This window comes from Aptenodytes patagonicus, chromosome 7 (genome assembly GCF_965638725.1).
Source record: "Aptenodytes patagonicus chromosome 7, bAptPat1.pri.cur, whole genome shotgun sequence".
In the NCBI taxonomy this organism is placed as follows: domain Eukaryota; kingdom Metazoa; phylum Chordata; class Aves; order Sphenisciformes; family Spheniscidae; genus Aptenodytes; species Aptenodytes patagonicus.
In genome coordinates, this window is record NC_134955.1 from 612,886 (window position 1) to 631,711 (window position 18,826).

Genomic DNA, 18,826 nt, shown 5'->3' on the forward strand with positions numbered 1-18,826 from the left:
TTTTAAATATTCTTTTGGAGCAATCCAAGAAGAGGGTTTTCTGTTTTGTGCTGCTGCAGGAGGGGAGAGAAAGTGGAGCCGGAGCATCCCCCTGTAATCGCACCATGCCGCTCGCCCGCCCCACTGGCCAAATCCCCGATGCTGCTTGGACCTCGGGCTTCAGGGAGATGACAGAGCCCTGGAAAGGTGCCGTCGGCTGCCTCGGCGTGGCCGTCTTCTTTGCCATGACCATCGGCATCATCTCCTGGCAGGCGCTGGAGCAGTCACCGGAGGAGTGGGTGCTGCGGGGCCGCACCGGCGGGATGCTGTGGGAGCGCCGGCGGGGTGCCCTGCTCCTGCGAGTGCTGCCGGCAGGGCGGACGGTGGCAGTGATTGCAGTGGGCGGCGTGCCGGCCACCGAGCCACCTCCGCCACGGGACCGCTGCTGGCATGACGGCGGGCAGTTCTGCTACACCTGGGAGGAGGATGCCGAGCTCCGGCTCTCCCTTGAGCCCCCACCAACCCCTGCCACCGAGTGCTACGGTGTTCACTGGACCCCGCTGCGCCCTGACGTGATGCTGAAGGTAACGGGGACCCCCATGCCCTTCTCTGAACCGTGGCATTTGGGGTAAAATGAGCCAAAGTGGGGAGGATCTGGCCCGAACACCCAATTTCCCAGCACCGTTAGGGGGTTGCACCATGGTCGGGGGCACCCCATCTTCCAAAGCCTCCAGTAGCTGGAGGGTCCCGGATGGCAAAAGCCCCTTTGGAAGCCTTGTGCCCTGGTGCTGAGCCACCAAAACACCGAGGGGCCGCGGCCGCCTCTTCCCAGTGCTGCATTGGTAACCCCAGGGTGGGAGAAACATGTTTATATAGAGACTGAATAAATAACCGCTTAAGATCACAATGTTGGCGAAAAAAGCAAGGAGCTCAGAAAGGTCTCTTCCAACCACAGACACAATGTGGCAGCTCTCTCGGGATGGGATTAATCCATGTCCGCTGCTGCAAAAATTTATGGGAGCTTTTTTTTTTGTATTGTTCCCAGTTTTTTCCCTCGGTTAAATAAAAGCAGACTCTGCAAATGAGCCTGAGGGAGGAGAAAGAAAAACCCTGTCAGACCGTGTTGTGGGGAGCCCTCAGGACAGGCAAGGGAGCGGGATGGGATCCTGTGGGTATGGGGAATTTTTCCCCTTTAGCCGTAAATCACCTGTTGACATCGTTTTCGGCTGGTGGAAGGTGTTGACTGAACAAAACTGCTGCGCATGGGGCTGGTTTTCCTTTGCTGACATCAATTTGGGGCGGTTGAGAGGACGAGCAAGATAGAATAGGTGTTTTCCCATTTTAAAAAACAACAAAAAAACCCGAAAACCAAACTATTGGAAAATACAATCCAGCAAAATTTAAGAGTTAAGAATAGGCTTTTTTTTACCCGCTCTTTCCCAGCTGGTGTAACTAGTTCAGCTGACACCTGGTACAGCTATACTGAGCCTCCAGGGTTTCCACTTTAATAATTTACACCTCCTTTCCCCACCCCTTAGTGAAACTTTAACCTCTCTCTGCCCCCACAGCAGAAACAAGCTCAGGGCTCCAGGAGCGCTGCCTGAGCCTCGGGATGGGGGTTGGAGTGAATAAAAGTACGTTGTGTTGAGTCGGGAGGTCGTTGGGTCCCTCTCTGCCCGTCCCAGCCTCCCTCCGCAGCCCCAAATCCCCAGGCTTTCAGGGAAGCCCATCCCTGCATGTGAAGTCACGTGGGATGCTAAGTCCTGCTGATCCCATGCTTTGGCAGAAAGGGGAAAGTTTTAGAGCTTTGAAGCGAAAGTTGATGGTTTCTGAAAGGAGGTGGGTCAAGGATGGGGATGTTCCCCGGGACCAGCAGCTTTTGGAGATGGCTCATTGCTCCGCTGCCCTGTCAGCCCTATGAGAAGTGCTCCAGATGCCCAAACTGACTTACTCTCGCTGAGGGAAGTACTTTTTATTATCAGCCCTCAGGGAAGAGGGAGGCTTTGCCTTGGGAGAGAGCAGAAAACCCACAAGTTACCCCGGGGACACTGCGGTGCTATTGAGATGAGCACTCATGATGGGGTTAAAATCTCCCTGCGTGCACGCAGGTGGGGATAGCCGCAAATTCAGGTTGTAAATTCACCTCAAACACTGCAGAAAGCAACTGGGAGAGATTTATTTCTTTAAAAAAACCCCAAAAAACAAAAAACCCCACAAAAAACCCCAAAACCCCAGATTTTCTCCAAGCTGGGTTTGTGAAAGCACTGTTGCTGCATTTTAAAGCCGCTGCCTCGAATTTTCCACCTCCACTGTCACTCTTGTCCTGCAGTGACACCCACCTGTGAAGCCTCTTTGCTTAAACAGCTTTCAGCATCTTTTCACCAGCAACTCAAAAACCTGTTAATTTCTGATAACTGTGGTTGGGTGCAGAAATGTAACCAGGTGGGCTCTCCGAGGTGCGGGGTGCCACGTGTGGGTGTTACCTCTGGATCACCAGGCTGCTTCATAGCAATTTTATTTTATTTAAGTTCATCTATCTAAAACTGGCAGGAAAAGTGGCAGGCTTTGGGGACGATTTCTTGTGGGTTTGTTTTTTTTATTTTAAAGGAAACCATAATTTTTAAGGTATAGAGTTTTTATTCCTACAGTGGGATTTTTATATTCTTCCACCTGGCTGCATGTTGAACGCAGGCAGATACATAAGGAGGAAGAGGAAGAAAAATTGTTGTCTTTGGCTTTAATTAGCAAGTTAAGACTTTTTTTTGTTCTTCAAGGTAAACAAAGCGCATAACTTGCGCTACTGACTCTTGCTACGATTTTTTTCTCTCTTCCTACTCTTACACCATTTGATAACTTTAATAAACTGCAGGCTGAGAAATCAAGCAGTTAGACAGAATTTCAGCTTTTTTTTTTTTTGTACTTGGAAGCCCAGCTCTTGTTCTCGTGGAGGAAAAACTTAAACCCGAGTATCTTCTACCGGGTCAGATGCGGAAAGCAAAGAGTGAGAACCCACTGCCTTTTACATAAAACACCTAAATCTCAGGGGGTTGGGATTTTTCTTCCTGGGAAAAGACCTGTCCCATGACTGCTCTGACAACACTGGAATAACACGCAGGGGGGTTGCCTCTGAAAATGCAACTATTCACATGTTCATCCTCACCCCGAGGCATTTCTCGCCATCTGATGATGCTCTCTTGGCTGCAGGATTGCTTCTCCATGGCCAACGTCTCCTGGTATGGAGGGGCGAGCATCCGTGCCCAGCGCTGGCCGCTCAACAGCGCCGAGAGCCACGCACAGCCCTTCGTTAGCGGCGACTTCAGCAAAAACCCTGTTGGCTACGGGCCTGTTTTGGAGAGATACTTTTTAGGCTCGACAGGTAATCGTATCCTTCCCTGTCCAACGTCCTATTGCTTTAATCCCTGTGTTTCTCCATTCCTCTCCTCATCTATAAAGCAACTAGTTTAAGGGTAGATGTCTCCGAGATTAAAATATCCTACAAATGTAATGACAACTGGCAGCAGGACACGAGGGACGGATCCCATGCTGCCTCGTCCCTGTGGAAAAGGCCATGATATTAAACCTCAGCGCACCTAAGCTGCATTTACAAGTCAGCGCCTGAGAGGATGGGGTTGGGCCAAGTCTCCTGAGGGAAATCACATGCTCTTGGTGTGTTTTTTACTTTCTTTTTTTTAAGCAGAGATCTGTGTCCACTGCCGCATCCTCTAGCTCCACTCGAGTGGCTTCACCCTGAGCTCACGTGTCCCTGACACTGCTACGGGATGCTGGATGCGGGCATGAGTTTACTTGCTGCTGTCATTTTTGGGTGGATATTTGGATTATTCTGCAGAATGCCAAACTTCAGATATTCTCCCAAATTAATCAATTGATCTGCAGCTGCCCTGTATTGATGAAGCTGAAGCTGCTGCCTAAGCTGAACGCAAAGCAAAAAGGCAAGAAATGGAGCAAATCCAGCCCTTGAAAGGCCTTTTGGAGGTTAAAAGGGAATAGTGGAAGCAGAGAGCGGGGATTTGCTTGCATGGCTGGATTTGTGGCCGGGATCAATCCGGGAGGTCCTGGTACTAGTTAGGCTCTGCCCCATGCATCCCTGTCCCACCAGTGCGAGAACTGAGAAGAGCCATGCACTTGCTGCGACACCATTTTCTTCTTCTCTCCCCAAAGGAGTGACGGTGACAGTGGCACCTGATGTGCCTCTCTTCCTCTCACTGGAGAGAAATAGGCATTTCTGCCTGGAAGCGCCGGCAGGGAGAGCCGCGGTGCCCCTGCGTTACCTCCTCTGTGTCAGCCCAGACGTCGCGGCTGCCCACCGGCACATGGGCACCCAGCTCGCAGGGCAGGCCCGGGTGCTGCCGGACACGGCCCTCCTGGGGTAAGATGATCCTTCCCTCCTGGCTACGGGGTTGCTTTCCAACCGGTTTCTTGTCCCGGTCACTGCCTTGAGCATCTTGTGCTGGCACAAGGTGCAAACCTCCCCCCCCGCCCGGCTCTTTCCATCACACAGGTCTCCAATCTGGCAGTATTATGGCCCGGCGGGTTCGGCTGCCAAAATAAAACGAGGTTTGAAGTCACTGGCCAAGAAATTGAAGCGGCACCATCTTCGGGAGGGGGTCCTGGCCCTGGGGGAGCGCTGCACCGCCATCCTTGCTGCCGCGGTACGTCCCGTTCTGCCGGCCATCGGGCTCGAAAGGCAAATGGAGAGCTGCCATCAGCCCTGCTCTCAGCACCATTAAATTCCTGCGTGTAAAATGCAAACGCACACGTTTGGGGTGGGGGCTGTGAGCCGCCCCTCCCTGAGAAGGGATGCTCGGTTTGGAGTTTCACCCCGTGCAGGCTGTGACCCCGAGCAGCTGGTGCTCGGTAGCTTTGCCACTCCTACAAAACACCTTTTTCTGCCTTCCCCTCCCTGCAGGACCACATGCCCTTGGAGCGGAGGAAGAGGCATGACTCGACCCATGCCTGGGACCCTTCCCTGATAAAACCACTGCAGCTCTCCATCACGCTGTCCCCGTACACCAGCATCGCCTCCCCGCTCTTCCTGCGCTCGCTACGGGACAGCGAAGTGGCGAGCTACTGGCTGAGCCTGCAGCCCCGATTTGGGGGCTGCTCGGTATGAGACCCTCCTACAACCCTGAATGTGCTGCTCAACCTAAAATCAAAATTAAAGCTGAATAAATACCTACAGAGGGGGGGATAACCTGATCCTCCTGTGTTGGGGGGCAAACCCTATGGGTGCAAAGCAATGCCTGGGGGAGCAGCTTTCGAATTTCCACTTCCAAAAGATATTTTTAAAAGTTGCCAGTATTCAGAAAATCCCCCCAATTCCCTTTTTTGCAGTCATTTTAATGATATGCCAATTTGCCATTAACCCAGGGATTTTTCTGGGGGGTTGAGAGAGGGTTTACACTTTTACACATTGCACTGCGACGGTGCAAATTGTGGTAGGGCAGGATGAGGGCAGAGCAGGCATCCTCTAGCCTTGCATCCTGGGGTTGGTGGGATATTTTATGGGTCTGAGAAATTTTCATTCTCTGATGCAGGTCCCACTGCTGACCACGTGGAAGGGGCGGCTTTGTGCCCGCCTGAACGTCACCAGCAAGACGGCGCTGAGCTGGTACCTGGCACGTGCCCGGCACCTGCGGCAGGCGTTGGGGGCCACGTACATGGTCTTCGAGGGTGCCGAGGGCAATGCTTTCCTGGAGCAAGCTGTCCCACCTCCCGCTGAGCTGGCGGGCGACCAATACACTGGGGTGCTGGCAGCGGCACTGGCGACACTGGGAAATGCCACTGTCATCAGCGCCGGTGCCAGGTGGGTAGCAAGGAGAAGATGCTTTGCTGGAGCCAACGGCTGCGTGAGCTGCTTGGGAGATGGTTGAGGTGATGCTTTAAATATGCCCTTGGGAGGCCGAGACACTGCTCAGCACCCAGGGGAGCAGTGGGGAGGTGGTCTAGGGCAATATGTAAGGAGTGGTTGCTCTCATATCTCCTCTTCCTCTCTCTTTCAGAGCATTTTAATTATTTTTTTAATGTCTCAAGCATAAAAATGCTTAAATGCATTAATGCCAGATGCAATAAAAATGCATCTTGTCACTTATGACCATTCAAGCTTCAGGTTGCTGCCTCTTCTGCAGGAGGGAGAGGGTGAACCCTGGAGTCTTGGCCAAATCGCTGTGTTGGGAATTGCTTGTGGTGTCAAACAACTGCAGTTTTCTGACTTTTCATGCTTGCATAGCCCACAACAGGGTGAATTTATTAATTAGCAGTTGTAACACGCCTCGAGACCCTTTGGTTAAAGGCATCGAAAACTATTACATTTATTTTTTCCCCATTATTTTTATGTTTGGCAGATGCAAAGGGATACGCAGGCTGTTTGCAAACTGAATTATTTCATGTTGTGGATGAGGCATTGATGGTAAATTGCATGAGAAGGCAACTTCAAAACAGTTCTTTTTTCAAAGAAAAAGCAAAGTTTCACATGCCAAGGTGGTGACGGGCTCTTACTCAGCCATCTGCAAAACCAGAGTGGTGGAAATAGCCCCTTTTCTAACCATTTTTGAGTCCGTCCAGGATCGTAGCTTTCCTGGTGGGCAGTTTCCATACCAGAAGTGTTTCATAAACCATCACATCAGCCTTACCGCCTCCTAAGATGAAAAAGTGTCCCTGGGAGACCTCTGGGGAGTCAGCAAATGGGTGGGAGGCTGAGGAGGAAACCAAACTCTAGGGGCAAGCAGACTCAGACCAAAAAACCCCCCTTGGTCAGATGAGCTCCAGACCATTTTTCGAGCCAAAGCTCATCATGAAGGTTCAGATTTGACCCTTTTTGGCCACCAGAAACAGTCTCCCGCACCAGGCTGCTTGACAACATGACCCCTGCCCGCCCCCCCCAGGTAAGCCCAAGGCATAGAAATATTACTGGGGGGGGGGGGGGGGGAACCAAAACAACAAACCAACATGGGGAAAATAATGTTTTCCTCTGGCAGATAGATAAAACTGCTGTCAGGAATGACAGCCACTCGGTGCAAAAAAGATGAGCACAAATGGAAGCCAGGCGGAGAAATCTTCCCTGTAGGACATGCCCCCTGGGCCATCCGTACCACAAGGAAGTTTGTGCTTCGGGTTTGGGGAACCACGTGGATCTGGGGCTGAGGGTGCTGTTGGGATACCCCAGCTGGTGTCACCGGTATGTTTTTTGTGAGCATTTTCCCACCGGGGTCAGTGTTGCCATATGAGAAGTAGCAAGAAGATGGCTATAACCCAGAGCGCGGCTGTGCTGCCATCAAGGTGGGCCACCAAATTGTGGTCCTCATGAGACCAAGCCAGGAGAAGGCAAGCTTTGAATAGGGGATTTGGGGAGAAGGAGGAGGACTGGGGTTGCCAAACTCGGCAGGGGAGGCGCAGTGGGTGGGAGTGGTATTGGGGAACACTGATTTCCTTCCAACGGAGATGCTAAGTGGTGGGAGAAACCCATATCTGACCACAGCGACTGCCAAGACAGCCAGGCATCAGCGAGTTTTGGCTCCTGCGAACCATCTAAAACTGTTGGGTTTGTACTTGTTTCCCCCAGATCCAGTCATCTACCGCTCTTCGTCCGGATGAGCCCGCTGCGCTCGGACTGGAGCCACGCTGGGCTGAAGGGGGTTATTCCCTCCGTGCTGCACTACAGCCTCTTGGGCTACAACTTCTTCATCCCCGATGCAGTAGGTAATAATTTCTTTTCTTTTCCTCCTATTTCTGGCTTTTCTGCAGAGATTTTTGCAGTGGTTGTTCAGGCGACAGGAGCACAGGAGGTATGTTTGCACCACCTGGCTTAGGTGTGCTACATGAAGGCTTGAAGCACTTTGTTCCCGGTACCCAATTTTCTGCCATGCTGACTTGATTGGGTTGAATGTTACTAGGGAATCGACTGAGGAATTGAAAACAAAAAAACATGTTGTAAATTTTAATAGGCAGCCCTAGAAACAGCCAGGTCTCTGGGGATGCCCTTCGCAGAGCTCCTTAACCACAGGCGCAGGGCAGCCTGCTGCCTCTCACAGCTTTGCTTGAGCTAAAACCCCCCTGGCAAAAGCAAGGAGGGAGCCCATGGCCGGTAAGCTGCATGCCCAGGCTCCTGGCTGGGAAATAGATGTTCCTAAAACACCAGCAGCCCTGCTCCAAGTTTGCATTTCTGCTCCAAAGCACAATGGCTTGAGAAATCCTTAAATAAAAACATTATAAAAGTTGAGAAACAATTCTTTGATCGGAGCCAAGCAGCTCGTTTTTTCCCCTCTTCTTGGAGGTGACAGAGTTATTTGTGTTTAAAACATGCCCCAAACACGCAGAGGCTGCACGTGAAGTGTCAGACCCAGAGAGCGGAGCTGCAAAGACAGTCCTGAAAAAGGGGGTTGTTGAGCAATTTCTCAATTTTGTCTCTATTTTTAGCCAGTTTTCCTTAGAAAACAAGGCTTAGGCAATTGCAGCATGCCAGTTCCCTCCCCGAAGACATGTTGAACCCATTGGTTTATTTCAACCAAGCTGGATGAGAGAGCAGATCCCCCTGCACGGAGGGGGTTGTGGCATGTGGCATTTGCTGCTGGGGTGTGTGGTCCACCAGGTTGTGTCACCACAGCTTGGAGTTGCAATAGTGCACAGGGGCCACTCAGGATGGGAAAAGCCTCTGGAGGAAATGGGGCTTTGTGGATGGTTTGTCTGAGCCCTCGGCGTTGGGGGTTTTTGTGCCATTTCTAGGGGCTGCGCCAGACTTTCAGAGCAATGCCTCCTAGGGACGCTCCAGCCCCAAGGGCTTCATTTCCCTTCCCCTGTCCCATCCCATCCTCTCCTGTCCTTCCCAAGCCCCTCTCTGGTGTTTCAGAGGGGATCTGGAATCCCCTTCCACTACATATTTCCGATTAATTAGTTAGCAATACTCTGCTTCTCCACACTTTTCACTATGAATTTGAAGCAATATAAGTTACAGGAGTATTTTCCCGTGATGCATCGTCTTTGCACATCAAAGTGGCAGGGAAGTCCAGCATTTTCCCAATGCTTTTCTTTGCAGGAGAGAAATTCCTTTTTACAATGTTCTGCTAAAATTTAGAAATTCCTGAGACGACATCCACAGCATGTCTGGTCCTAAAATGGCCAGAGATGGATGTCTGATTGACATTTGCTGATGGTGCTCAAGGAAGAAAATCATGGGTGGAGAGAATTCAGCTCCTTTTTCAATGGGGTAACATGTTCTGCCCGCATGGAGAGCAGGTCGTTTGGGACTCATCCCATGATGAGATGCCCCTGAGCAGCTTCACTCAGCTCCTTGTCGCCGGCAGGAGGGAGCCTGGACAGCGACACCCCAGGGGACCCGGAGCTGTACGTGCGGTGGCTGCAGATCGTGACATTTCTCCCCGTGATGGCCTTCAGCACACCGCCCTGGCTCTGCTGTGACGCCTGGGTACGTACCCCCATGCCCTGCAGAGGAGGACAGTGTCCCTCGTATGACAAACACCCCCAAAAGCCATTAACGTCCCTATTGGGGAAAGCTGAGGCTAAAAATCACTGTCCCGTTCTTGCCACCCACAAAATCCTGCTCTCTGCCCCAGCAATCAGATCGCTGTATGCTCTCAGCAGTATTCTTGCTGCAAAATTAATGTGAGTTTTTGTGGCTTCATGCTTTGCGGCTGCGTGCAACCATGGGGCCGGTATCTGCAACGCCTGTAGAAATGACAGCAATCGTCACATCTCCCTCCCTTTTGCTGCTGGAGTTGTTTAATTATAGTTAGATCAAATAGTTAATATCTACAGTAGAGTGAAGCCTGCAGATTCACATTCAAGACCTTTTTAAACAGTTGGAGGCATTTTCCCAGGGATGTCACCTTTAGGGCAATAGAAGGGGAGAGCGATTCTTAAAATTGGGGGCACAGGGGGAAATGTCATCCAATCTCTTTGCCAGCAGCAAAAGAGTTCATTGCTTTGGTTAAAGACATCAACACCCTGGCGGATATCACCTGCCAGCCGCTGTCCCCAGCTTTCGCATCTAAATGGGAATAAATCCACTGTATCAACCCTGTTTGCACCTTGTTAGCTGCCATAACTTGATCAGGATATTGCAATTCAGTAATCTCTCTTCCCAAGGGAATATATATCTCTCTCTTTTTTTTTTCTCCTGCTTGCTTTGCTGTTTATTGGATGAAGGACTTGTCACGGGTTTCTTTTTCTTCCCCCACGCTGCAGGTCCTGAATCTCACCCGGCAATGCATTCAGAGGCACCGGGACTTTGTTGTGCCACTCCTTATAAAATACAGTGAGGAATGGCTTCGTTTGGGGTACCCCATCTTCCGGCCGGCGTGGTGGCTCAGTCCCACAGATCCAACTGCTTTTACCATAGAGGATGAATTTCTTATTGGAGATGAGGTAGGAAATGCAGGGACTGAATGCCCTCAAAGGGTAATTGGGGACAAAGAAGGTGTCCCCTGCGCTTGCCCATCCGCCTCTTTTGCATCCTACTGGAATACAGTGCTCATATAGAGGTTGCGTGAAACCAAAGGGCTGATGGGACCCTGTTGGCTCCTTCAGGTTTGCAATTTATTCAAAATGAAGAGTCAACAGGACTACTTTTTTTTGTTTTGTTTTTAACATCAGGGTATTTTTCAGTCCTTTCTGCCAGAAGACACCTCCTGATGGTCAGCATTGCTCACTTTCCCCCTCTTTTTGGGCTGTTAATTCCATTAATTGGAGCTACAGTCTGCAATAACCAAGGAGCAGCACAACAAGCAGCTCCCTGGTCTTCTAGCCATGTTTTGGGGTTTTCGATCCTAATCAAATATAACCCAGAACAGATGGAGAGCATCAGAGAGCACAGACCCTGGGGCCCGAATTCAGGCTCACAGCAATGTCCCAGTTGAGCTCGTCCATCCACATACTGCCTATGGGATTTACTCACTTGAATCTATATTTTACCCCACTGGCAGCTATAGTGAGGATTTATTCAGCCTGTACAAGTGTTGTGAATGGAGCCCATCAGATTTGAGCCCATCAAATTTATAAGGCCACAGCAAGTTAGGTGAATGCTATCAAGATATCTGTGGCATGTTTAAGACGGATTGATGTTTTTATCCATTTTTCTAGTGGAGATTTAAACATGGCTGGCATCTGTTTGCCTGCAGCTTTTTTCCCCTGCTTGTTCTGATTTCAGTGGTTTCATGCTGTAAATACTACTTGCAAGTCTGATGTCTTCACACTTGGGTCATGGCTTGTATAGTGGGGAGTTTTTCCTGTCGCCCTCCCTGCAGTTGTATCCCTCTCATCCCACTACAGCTCATGAAGTGTTCATTTAGCATATAGATGGCATGATGTTTAATGTGATGTGTGGCTGCTTTAAATCAAAAAGGTCTTGGAAAGGCAATTCAGGCCTTCTGAAAAAGACTTTTCTTAAAGGAAATTGTGGCTCATCCTCCCATTTTTGTAAAGAGACTCTTCATTTTGTGCAGTGGCATTGCTTACCTTCGTCCCTCCTGCTTTGCCTGGGTGCAGGATCCCAGCAGCTCAAGGTTTTGGCAGTTCCTACAGGTTTGGGGTTTTTTTCATTAAAAGCATAATCCTCGGTTCATACTATTGCATTCATTTTGTAGCAACATGTTAGGCCGTCTTTCTTTACATGGGGATGCTGCTAATGATAGCGACATTAATGGCCTCAAGTTGTGCCAGGGGAGGTTTAGATTGGACGTGAGGAAAAATGTCTTTACTGAAAGAGTGGTTAAACATTGGAAGAGGCTGCCCAGGGAAGTGGTGGAGTCCCCATCCCTGGAGGTTTTTAAAAGACGTGTAGATGAGGCGCTTAGGGACATGGTTTAGTGGGCATGGTGGTGTTGGGTTGATGGTTGGACTCGATGATCTTAGAGGTCTTTTCCAACCTCAATGATTCTATGATTCTATGATCGTCTCCCTAAAAAAAATCCCAAACCCAAAAGCAAAGCTCAATAGGAGTTTCTTGTTTTAATAGAAAAGCAGCTTGTGCTGCAGAGTTGTCTTTTCAGGCTCTGCCTGCAACCTCCAACAGAGATTTCAATACCTGATTTCCAAGCTTGGGTTTCTTGTCACAAATTCTGTGGATTCAATTTATAGATTTTTTTTTTTTTTAAGGAAACTTTCATTGCAGGAGATTAGTTTTTAAGAAGCAACAGAAAGATACTTTAGCAGAGAGCTCAGATAATCAGGTAGGAAGTTTTTAAAATACAAATCCTTGGCACAAATGAATTTTAGACCAGCATTGTGCAAGCGTGCAGGTTGGAGGGAGCAGAGGCATTTCTGCTGTCCCAACGTGCTGTAGAGCACATGTTTGGGCAGTAATGGTGGTATTAGTTATAATTGTGAGCAAGCTAAAACCTAGTTCCTTCCCCTGAAATCTCTCGAACTGAAAAATCGCTGATGCAATTGAATCGGCCAGGGCAGAAACATGCTCTGTTAGTGAGGTGAGATTCCCAGTAAAATACCGCAAACTCAGGGAGAAAAAAAAAAAAGGTCGGAGCAGCTTTAGCCCTCTCTCCCAGGAGGTGCGAAGCTTTGGCTTGGCTGAAAGCTCCTAAAATACAGTAAAATGTGATGTCTGCTCCGTAAACTTGTCAGGGCCAAGCATTTCTGATAAAGCATCATGTGAGACTGGCAAAAAGCTCATCTGATTTTTTTATTATTATTATTTTTTTCCAAAAAGAGCCTGAGCTTGTGTTGGGAGAGCCCAGACAGGGGATGTCTTGACTTCCAAGCTGGTTTTTGGAAGCTGGAAGAATGGAAATGCACTCCAAACCCGGCTTTGGTGCAATTTGGAGCATCATTAATAATAAATTACTGGAAAACACACAGAGCAGTTCTGTCTGAGGCAGGACTAAGTGTTAGGATGCTGGGATAAACCTTTTGAGCATCATCCCTCAGTGCAAGCAACTGCTGCAGGGTGCTGGTGAACATGGCTTTGTGCTATTGCTGAAGCCCTCCCGCTTGAGTTGTGCCCCAGGCTTTTTTGGGGGATAACTCTGGGCTGAGAGGATAGCCCTCCTTTGAAATCTGATTTTCCAGGCTGTGATTTGTACATTCATTACTTCCAGATCTCTTGGCAGCACACATTGACAACCTGAATCAGGCCGGACAATATATCTGTCAAATTAGCAAGAGTGCTCAATAAGCATTTTTTTGTGTCAGTTTTTTGCTGACTACAAAAGGAAACAAGTATCTGTGCCCTTTGAGCAGACGGGACAGCAATACCTTTGGGTTTCTGCAAGCGATTCTGGGATGCGGTGGTGTGGGACTGCAGTGGTCGGGCTGTTTTTGATCCTTGACCAGAGGTCTTGAAACTGGATTTAACACTGCACAGCCATATTCCAACATTGCTCATGAGCAAATTTCCACTGCTGGGAAAGGGAATTGAAGCTGACCACTGTTGAATCCTTCCAGCAAAGCATGTTGAAATATAATAGCAAAGAGACAAGTTGCACTGATTTGGCAAAAAAAAAATAGTCATGTGCTGTTTTGTGGCTGTGACGCAGCATTGCTGCGTGTCAGTGCCATCTGCCTGGAGAAAGTGGATGCTGCAAGAGGCAGGAAAGCCAGGTCTTGCTGCCAAATGTATTTATAAAGGCCAGGAGGGTCCAAAAGTGTGCCCCAAAGTGTGCCAAACACTGTGATGTCTCCCTGGGATGATGCTGCCATGCAGCTCAAGGAGCATCACTAAGGGGTGCAGGGATGCGTCCCTAGCACTTGCTCTCTGCTCTTGACCAGGACCTCTAAAAATGTGGTTTAAGAGGGACTGATCCATACATTTCATACCTAGTTTTCACTATTTAGCCTTTTTTTCTCCTTCAATGGCCTCTCGAGAGTTTTAATTTTTTTTCTATCATCCCCTCTTTCTTCATCATCATGTGAACCCAGTTCTGCACAAATACAAATCAAAGCCTCAGTGTTCAAGCGGATTTAAATTGAAGCCAAAGCAGCTGGGTTTTGTGTGGGTTTGGGGTTTTTTCTTTTCAGAAAATATTTGCTTTTCTTGCAAAACCCTTATTTAGGGCCCTGAAAACCTCTTTCAGTTTCTGAAATGAAATAATTTATCAGCAATAAATATTCTCAGAATGTTGGAAACTGCTTTTCCCATAAAGCAAGAAAAAAAAAAATCTCTCAAATTCTTTGGGGACTGGATTACCTTGACTAAGTCATTGGGGAGGAGCAAGCAGAGAACACTTCTCCTTATGCCTCATGTCCAAATGGGACTCACTGATTTGTGACCCAACAGCAAATTTTTTTATGCTTTTTATTTTTCTATGCTTTTTTAAAATGCAATTACTCATATGCCAAGGCCACCGGCTGAGATTTTCATGAACATTTGAGGGCATTGGCAGCTAAATCCCTTGATCTCCGAAGGAGCCTTGAGTCCATACAATGATAAATGTGAATATGTTGCTTGAGAGTGTACATATTGTGTTGTATATTTAGAACACGAGCTTTTCCTAGGGTATATGTAACCTGCAACACTTAATTAGTCTGAAAGGCTGAAACACAAATCTTCCTCCTAAATGCAGGAGAGGAAAGGTGGGAAGGGAGGGTTAAGTCACCTGGAGAGCAGGCCTGGGCAGAGGGCTTTTGAAGCCGTCCTTTTTAGTAGCCTGAAGCTAAAGCTCTTCTCCCACCCCTATAATGTGTTCATTTCTAAGTGAAATACAAGTTTCTGCTTGGTTTCGTACCAGACTATATTCAACTTCATTGAATAAGTTGTATCAAAGAGTCTGCCTGAACCAGATCCTCCCAAGCACGGGGTCATGGGAGGAAAGGGAAATTCCCAATTCTGCCACAAATCCCCTGTGTGGCACGGTGATGTCTCTCACCCTGACTCTGTGCCACCGATTCCCATTGCAATCCTGTAAAACCTCCTCAGAAGCTGCGTTGTGTGAGTCTGAACCCACCTGCAGCACCTGGGATTTACTGGCCAGCCTGTGCTCCTGCTCTGCCTGCATCCACTCTGTCCTGCTCAACCTAGAAGCACGAGCTTTGTTTTGCAGGAACCACAGATTTCTGATGGTGTTTTTTTTTTTGTTCAGGTCTTCCAAAATATGACCTGGATGGGCTCTAGGGGCTGGTGCAGGCAGGGATGGTCCCAGTCAAATGAAGGCCACTGCATCATCTTTTCTCACTGCAATTCAGGAAGCCTTGTGCTTACAAGCTTTGACCTCTGCTGCTTGCGTGGATGGATACTCTCATTTGCAGCTATGAGCTAGACTTCTTGATCTTCTCTGTGGTTGCTTGCTTGTCCCTTCAGCCTCGTGGTTTGCTTGGTGCAGCTAGTGGTATGTCCTGACTAATCCTCCATGTGCTAAATCTCTTTTTTCTTTCTTTTTTTCACTGGAGGTCCTGGTTGCCCCAATAACAGAAAAAGGGCAAACGTGGAGAGATATCTACCTGCCAGGAGAAGGACACCTGTGGATGGACACCAACACTGCCCATGTGTTTGATGGAGGCACCATTCTCAGAAATTATTCTGCCAGCCTTGCGGAGGTGCCGGTTTTTGTAAAGACCTCCTAAATTCAGGCTGTTACAGGACAGTTGACCTCTTTCAGAGCAGTGCTGGCAAAATGTGCTTGCTCTTCCTTGAGACTCTTTCAGCCTATTTGCACTTTTCCAAGAACTTTTTTTTTTTAATTTCAGCAGAAATTGTTTGAATCTTTGATTATTCGCTGTTATTCTAAAATAGCGGAAATACAGCTTTGGCACAAACATACATCCGCACAGAATGTTGACCTATATCTTTCCAGGGTTTTCCCAGTGAAATGTTTGTGCGTGTGTGTTTAGGTGGGCACATCCAGCATTTCCAGGTCCCTGGACCATGCTCAAAGATGCTGTCTTGGCCAGAGAGTGGATTTTACAGAATGGGAGATAAATGAACATCAGCTTATACCAGATGGGATGTTTTGCATTTAAAGAAAAAAGTATATACAGGGAAAACTAAATATGATAGCTCTGTTCAGGTGCACGGACATCGCATGTGCTAAGCGATACCTGCTTCTCTCATCTGATGCTGTGTCTATGGTCCCCCAGGAGAGTCTTTGGTAGCAAGAGCCCAACTTTGAGGATAAGCAGAAAATCGGGTGAATTCCAGGTCTATTGGAAGCAGGTTTCTGTGGAAGAAAAATAAACTTGATCAAGCAGAGGAGTGGCTCTAACAGAGCACGATGTGGACAGACAGGATGATTGCCCACCTTGGAACACAAACTGAACTAGTGCTTTTCAGCATTTATTGAATTTTATGGTTTTTTACCAATTATTTCTTGCAGTGCAAGAGGGATCCAGTGTGACCAGCCTTCTTCCATCCAGCAGAAAACATATCCATAAGCAAAACAGATGTCCCACATGCTGAATATAACTTAGGGAGATTATAAGCTACTCTCTGATAACGTACATATTAATGTCCCATTAATCCTTAACTTGTGTTAACGGGGTGACTTCAAAGGCTGGCATTTGAGGGCAGGGAGTAGGTGATACCTTGCTCAACACTTCAGTCACAGCTTTAGCCTGCAGGTACGTCCACCCTCCAGCGATGAAAAGCAGCAGCCAGCACCTTGGGTTTTTTGTGGAAACTGCTGCTGTACCAAGCCACGGCTCTGCTGAAAAAATGAGATTTAAGGGGTACCAGCTCCCCTCAGCAATCTTTCCCTGAAAATAACTGGAGGGAAAAGCAAAATAATACGAATAAATCTGTTCCAGCCATGGAAGCTTAGGGAATTGAGAGGTGAAGAGCTGAGGTGCGGAAGGAGGGAGGCAATCAGATCCTTGCCTGCTCCACAGAGGTACATGACGGGGCCAGGGGGAGTACTCAGAGGAAAAGGATTGCCTTGATGAGGGCAAGCCAAGGCACACGTGAGGCATAGGCCATTTCAAAATACCCAGGAAGGCTCCTGAGACACATACAAAAGCACAAAATCACAGAAAGGAACCCCGCGGTAGCCGTAACACAAAACTGGTTTATTTGGAGGGAGGTCAAGCCCTGGAACAAGTTGCCCAGAGGGGTTCTGGAGGCTCCATCCTTCGAGATCATCAAGGCCTGACTGGATGCAGCCCTGGGCAGCCAGCTCTGGCTGCCCCTGCTCGAGCAGCGGGCTTGGACTAGATGATCTCCAGAGGTCCCTTCCCACCTCTCCTCGAGTCGGTGATTTGCCACGAGAGGAGAGGACAGGAGGGCTTTCTGCCGTGGATTTCATTCCTCAGCAGGAGCAGTGGGGCTGGCTTGATCCTGTTTGCTGCCACTGCCAGAGTTGGAGACCACCCAGGTTGCGACTGTGCCACTGCCACTGCCTGTCCACGTGCCCCTCAGCAGCAGCAGCACAACCACCACCTCGAGGGCCTTCTGTGTCCCTGGGCTCGTTGCGCTGCCTTGGCAGGCGATGGTCAGGGGGCGAGCGCTGCATTTCCCTTCTTGGTAGGGGGTGCTACCAGGCCCTGCGCCCGGCAGGGCTGCGGGACCCCCGCTGGGATCGGCTCCTTGCTGCACGCCGTTGTCTGGAGGTGTCGCGGCCTCCCCGCTGACGGCGCGCTCTTCTCCCAGAGGAAGATGGGACTTCCCGTTCGGGGCTTAGAGCTTGCCCCTCATTGCGATCCCTCCTCCTCTGCCGGTCTCGCTGTGCTCGCCTCCTGGTGCTGCGGGACCTGCGGCGGGATCGGCTCCTTGTCGCGTCCCGTTGCCTGGAGGAATCCCGGCCTGCCCGCCGGCGGCGCTCGCTCCTCCCGGCGAAGGCGTGGACATCCCGTTCGGGCCTTGGGGCTCGGCCCTCATCAGGATCCCTGCTCCTCCACCGCCTCCGCCTTGCAGAGGAGTGATGGGCCGCAGTGCCCGGGTGCCCCGTGTGGACTTCCTGGCCTCGCCTGGGGGACCTGGTCGGTTGCCTCTCCCAGGCACGGGGACGCTCCCTGTTCCTGCTCGACAACCGTTGCCTGCTGCGGTGGGCCCGTGAGTGCTCCCACCGAGCTCGGCCCCTGGTGCTGCGGGACCTGCGCGGGGATCGGCTCCTTGTCGCGTGCCGTTGCCTGGAGGAATCCCGGCCTGCCCGCTGGCGGCGTTCGCTCCTCCCTGAGGAGGCTGGGACGTCCCGTTCAGGCCTTGGAGCTCGGCGTTCATCCTGAGCAGCGTCCCAAGCCCTGCTCCTCTGCCGCCTCCTGCTTCTCAAGGAGTTGTAGCCCCGGGCGTGATGAGCCTGTCTGTGGCCATCGTGGTGCCGCCTTGGGGACATGCTTTGTCCCCTCTCTGGGGCCCCGGCATGGCCACCGCCACTGTCGCTGCTGGAAGAGCTGCAGTGATGGCGGCCTAAGGAGCGCCACCGCCGCCTCCTCCTTTCTGCAGGGCGGGGTCGAGATCTCCCTCTGTTCTCGTAGCGCGTGATGTTATGCACCTCATACTCGTGGGGTCCCAGCTTGCGGAAGATGTGCTGAAAAGACCCCTGGCAGGTGGGGCACACGGCTTTTCTGCGGGCCCACTCCTGTATGCAGGGAAAACAGAAACGGTGCCTGCACCAGCTCACGCAGGCTTCGTCGTTGATGGTGTCCAGGCAGATTGGGCACTCTGGGTCCTCAGGGGCAGGCAGCAGCGCGGCCAGGGAGATTGGGCAGTCTGGGTCCTCAGGGGCATACAGCAGCACGGCCCGGGGCACCTGGCTGGTGCTGGCAGCAGAGGAAGAGGTGCCCTGTTCTGCCAAGTCCTCCTCCGACGCCATCTCGTGCTGCAACCAAGAGAGAGACAAAGCTCATGACCTGCCCTGGAGACGCAACCTGCAGGAAGCAGCAAAGCTGATGAAGCAAAGCGCTAAAGAGGTGCCTGCTCTGCCTCGGGGCTGTGCTT

The 18,826-nt window shown here is 50.2% G+C and overlaps 1 protein-coding gene across 1 annotated transcript; it reads left to right on the forward strand.

Moving 5' to 3' along the window:
* The first annotated feature begins 104 nt into the window (after positions 1-104).
* On the forward strand, positions 105-15,533 carry LOC143162756 (SITS-binding protein-like). Its single transcript, XM_076343322.1, has 10 exons — positions 105-563; positions 3,184-3,355; positions 4,159-4,366; positions 4,499-4,649; positions 4,907-5,104; positions 5,535-5,803; positions 7,559-7,695; positions 9,297-9,418; positions 10,198-10,377; positions 15,349-15,533. Exons 1-10 carry the CDS (start codon positions 105-107, stop codon positions 15,520-15,522), a joined length of 2,070 nt encoding a protein of 689 aa, XP_076199437.1. The 3' UTR covers positions 15,523-15,533.
* Positions 15,534-18,826: the final 3,293 nt, after the last annotated feature.

Excerpts from the sequence above, each read along its gene's own strand:
- LOC143162756 (XM_076343322.1), top strand. The coding sequence starts at position 105 with ATGCCGCTCGCCCGCCCCACTGGCCAAATCCCCGATGCTGCTTGGACC. Across the intron at positions 4,650-4,906 it reads CCGCCATCCTTGCTGCCGCG|GACCACATGCCCTTGGAGCG; the intron begins GTACGTCCCGTT and ends CCCTCCCTGCAG. Across the intron at positions 10,378-15,348 it reads AATTTCTTATTGGAGATGAG|GTCCTGGTTGCCCCAATAAC; the intron begins GTAGGAAATGCA and ends TTTTCACTGGAG.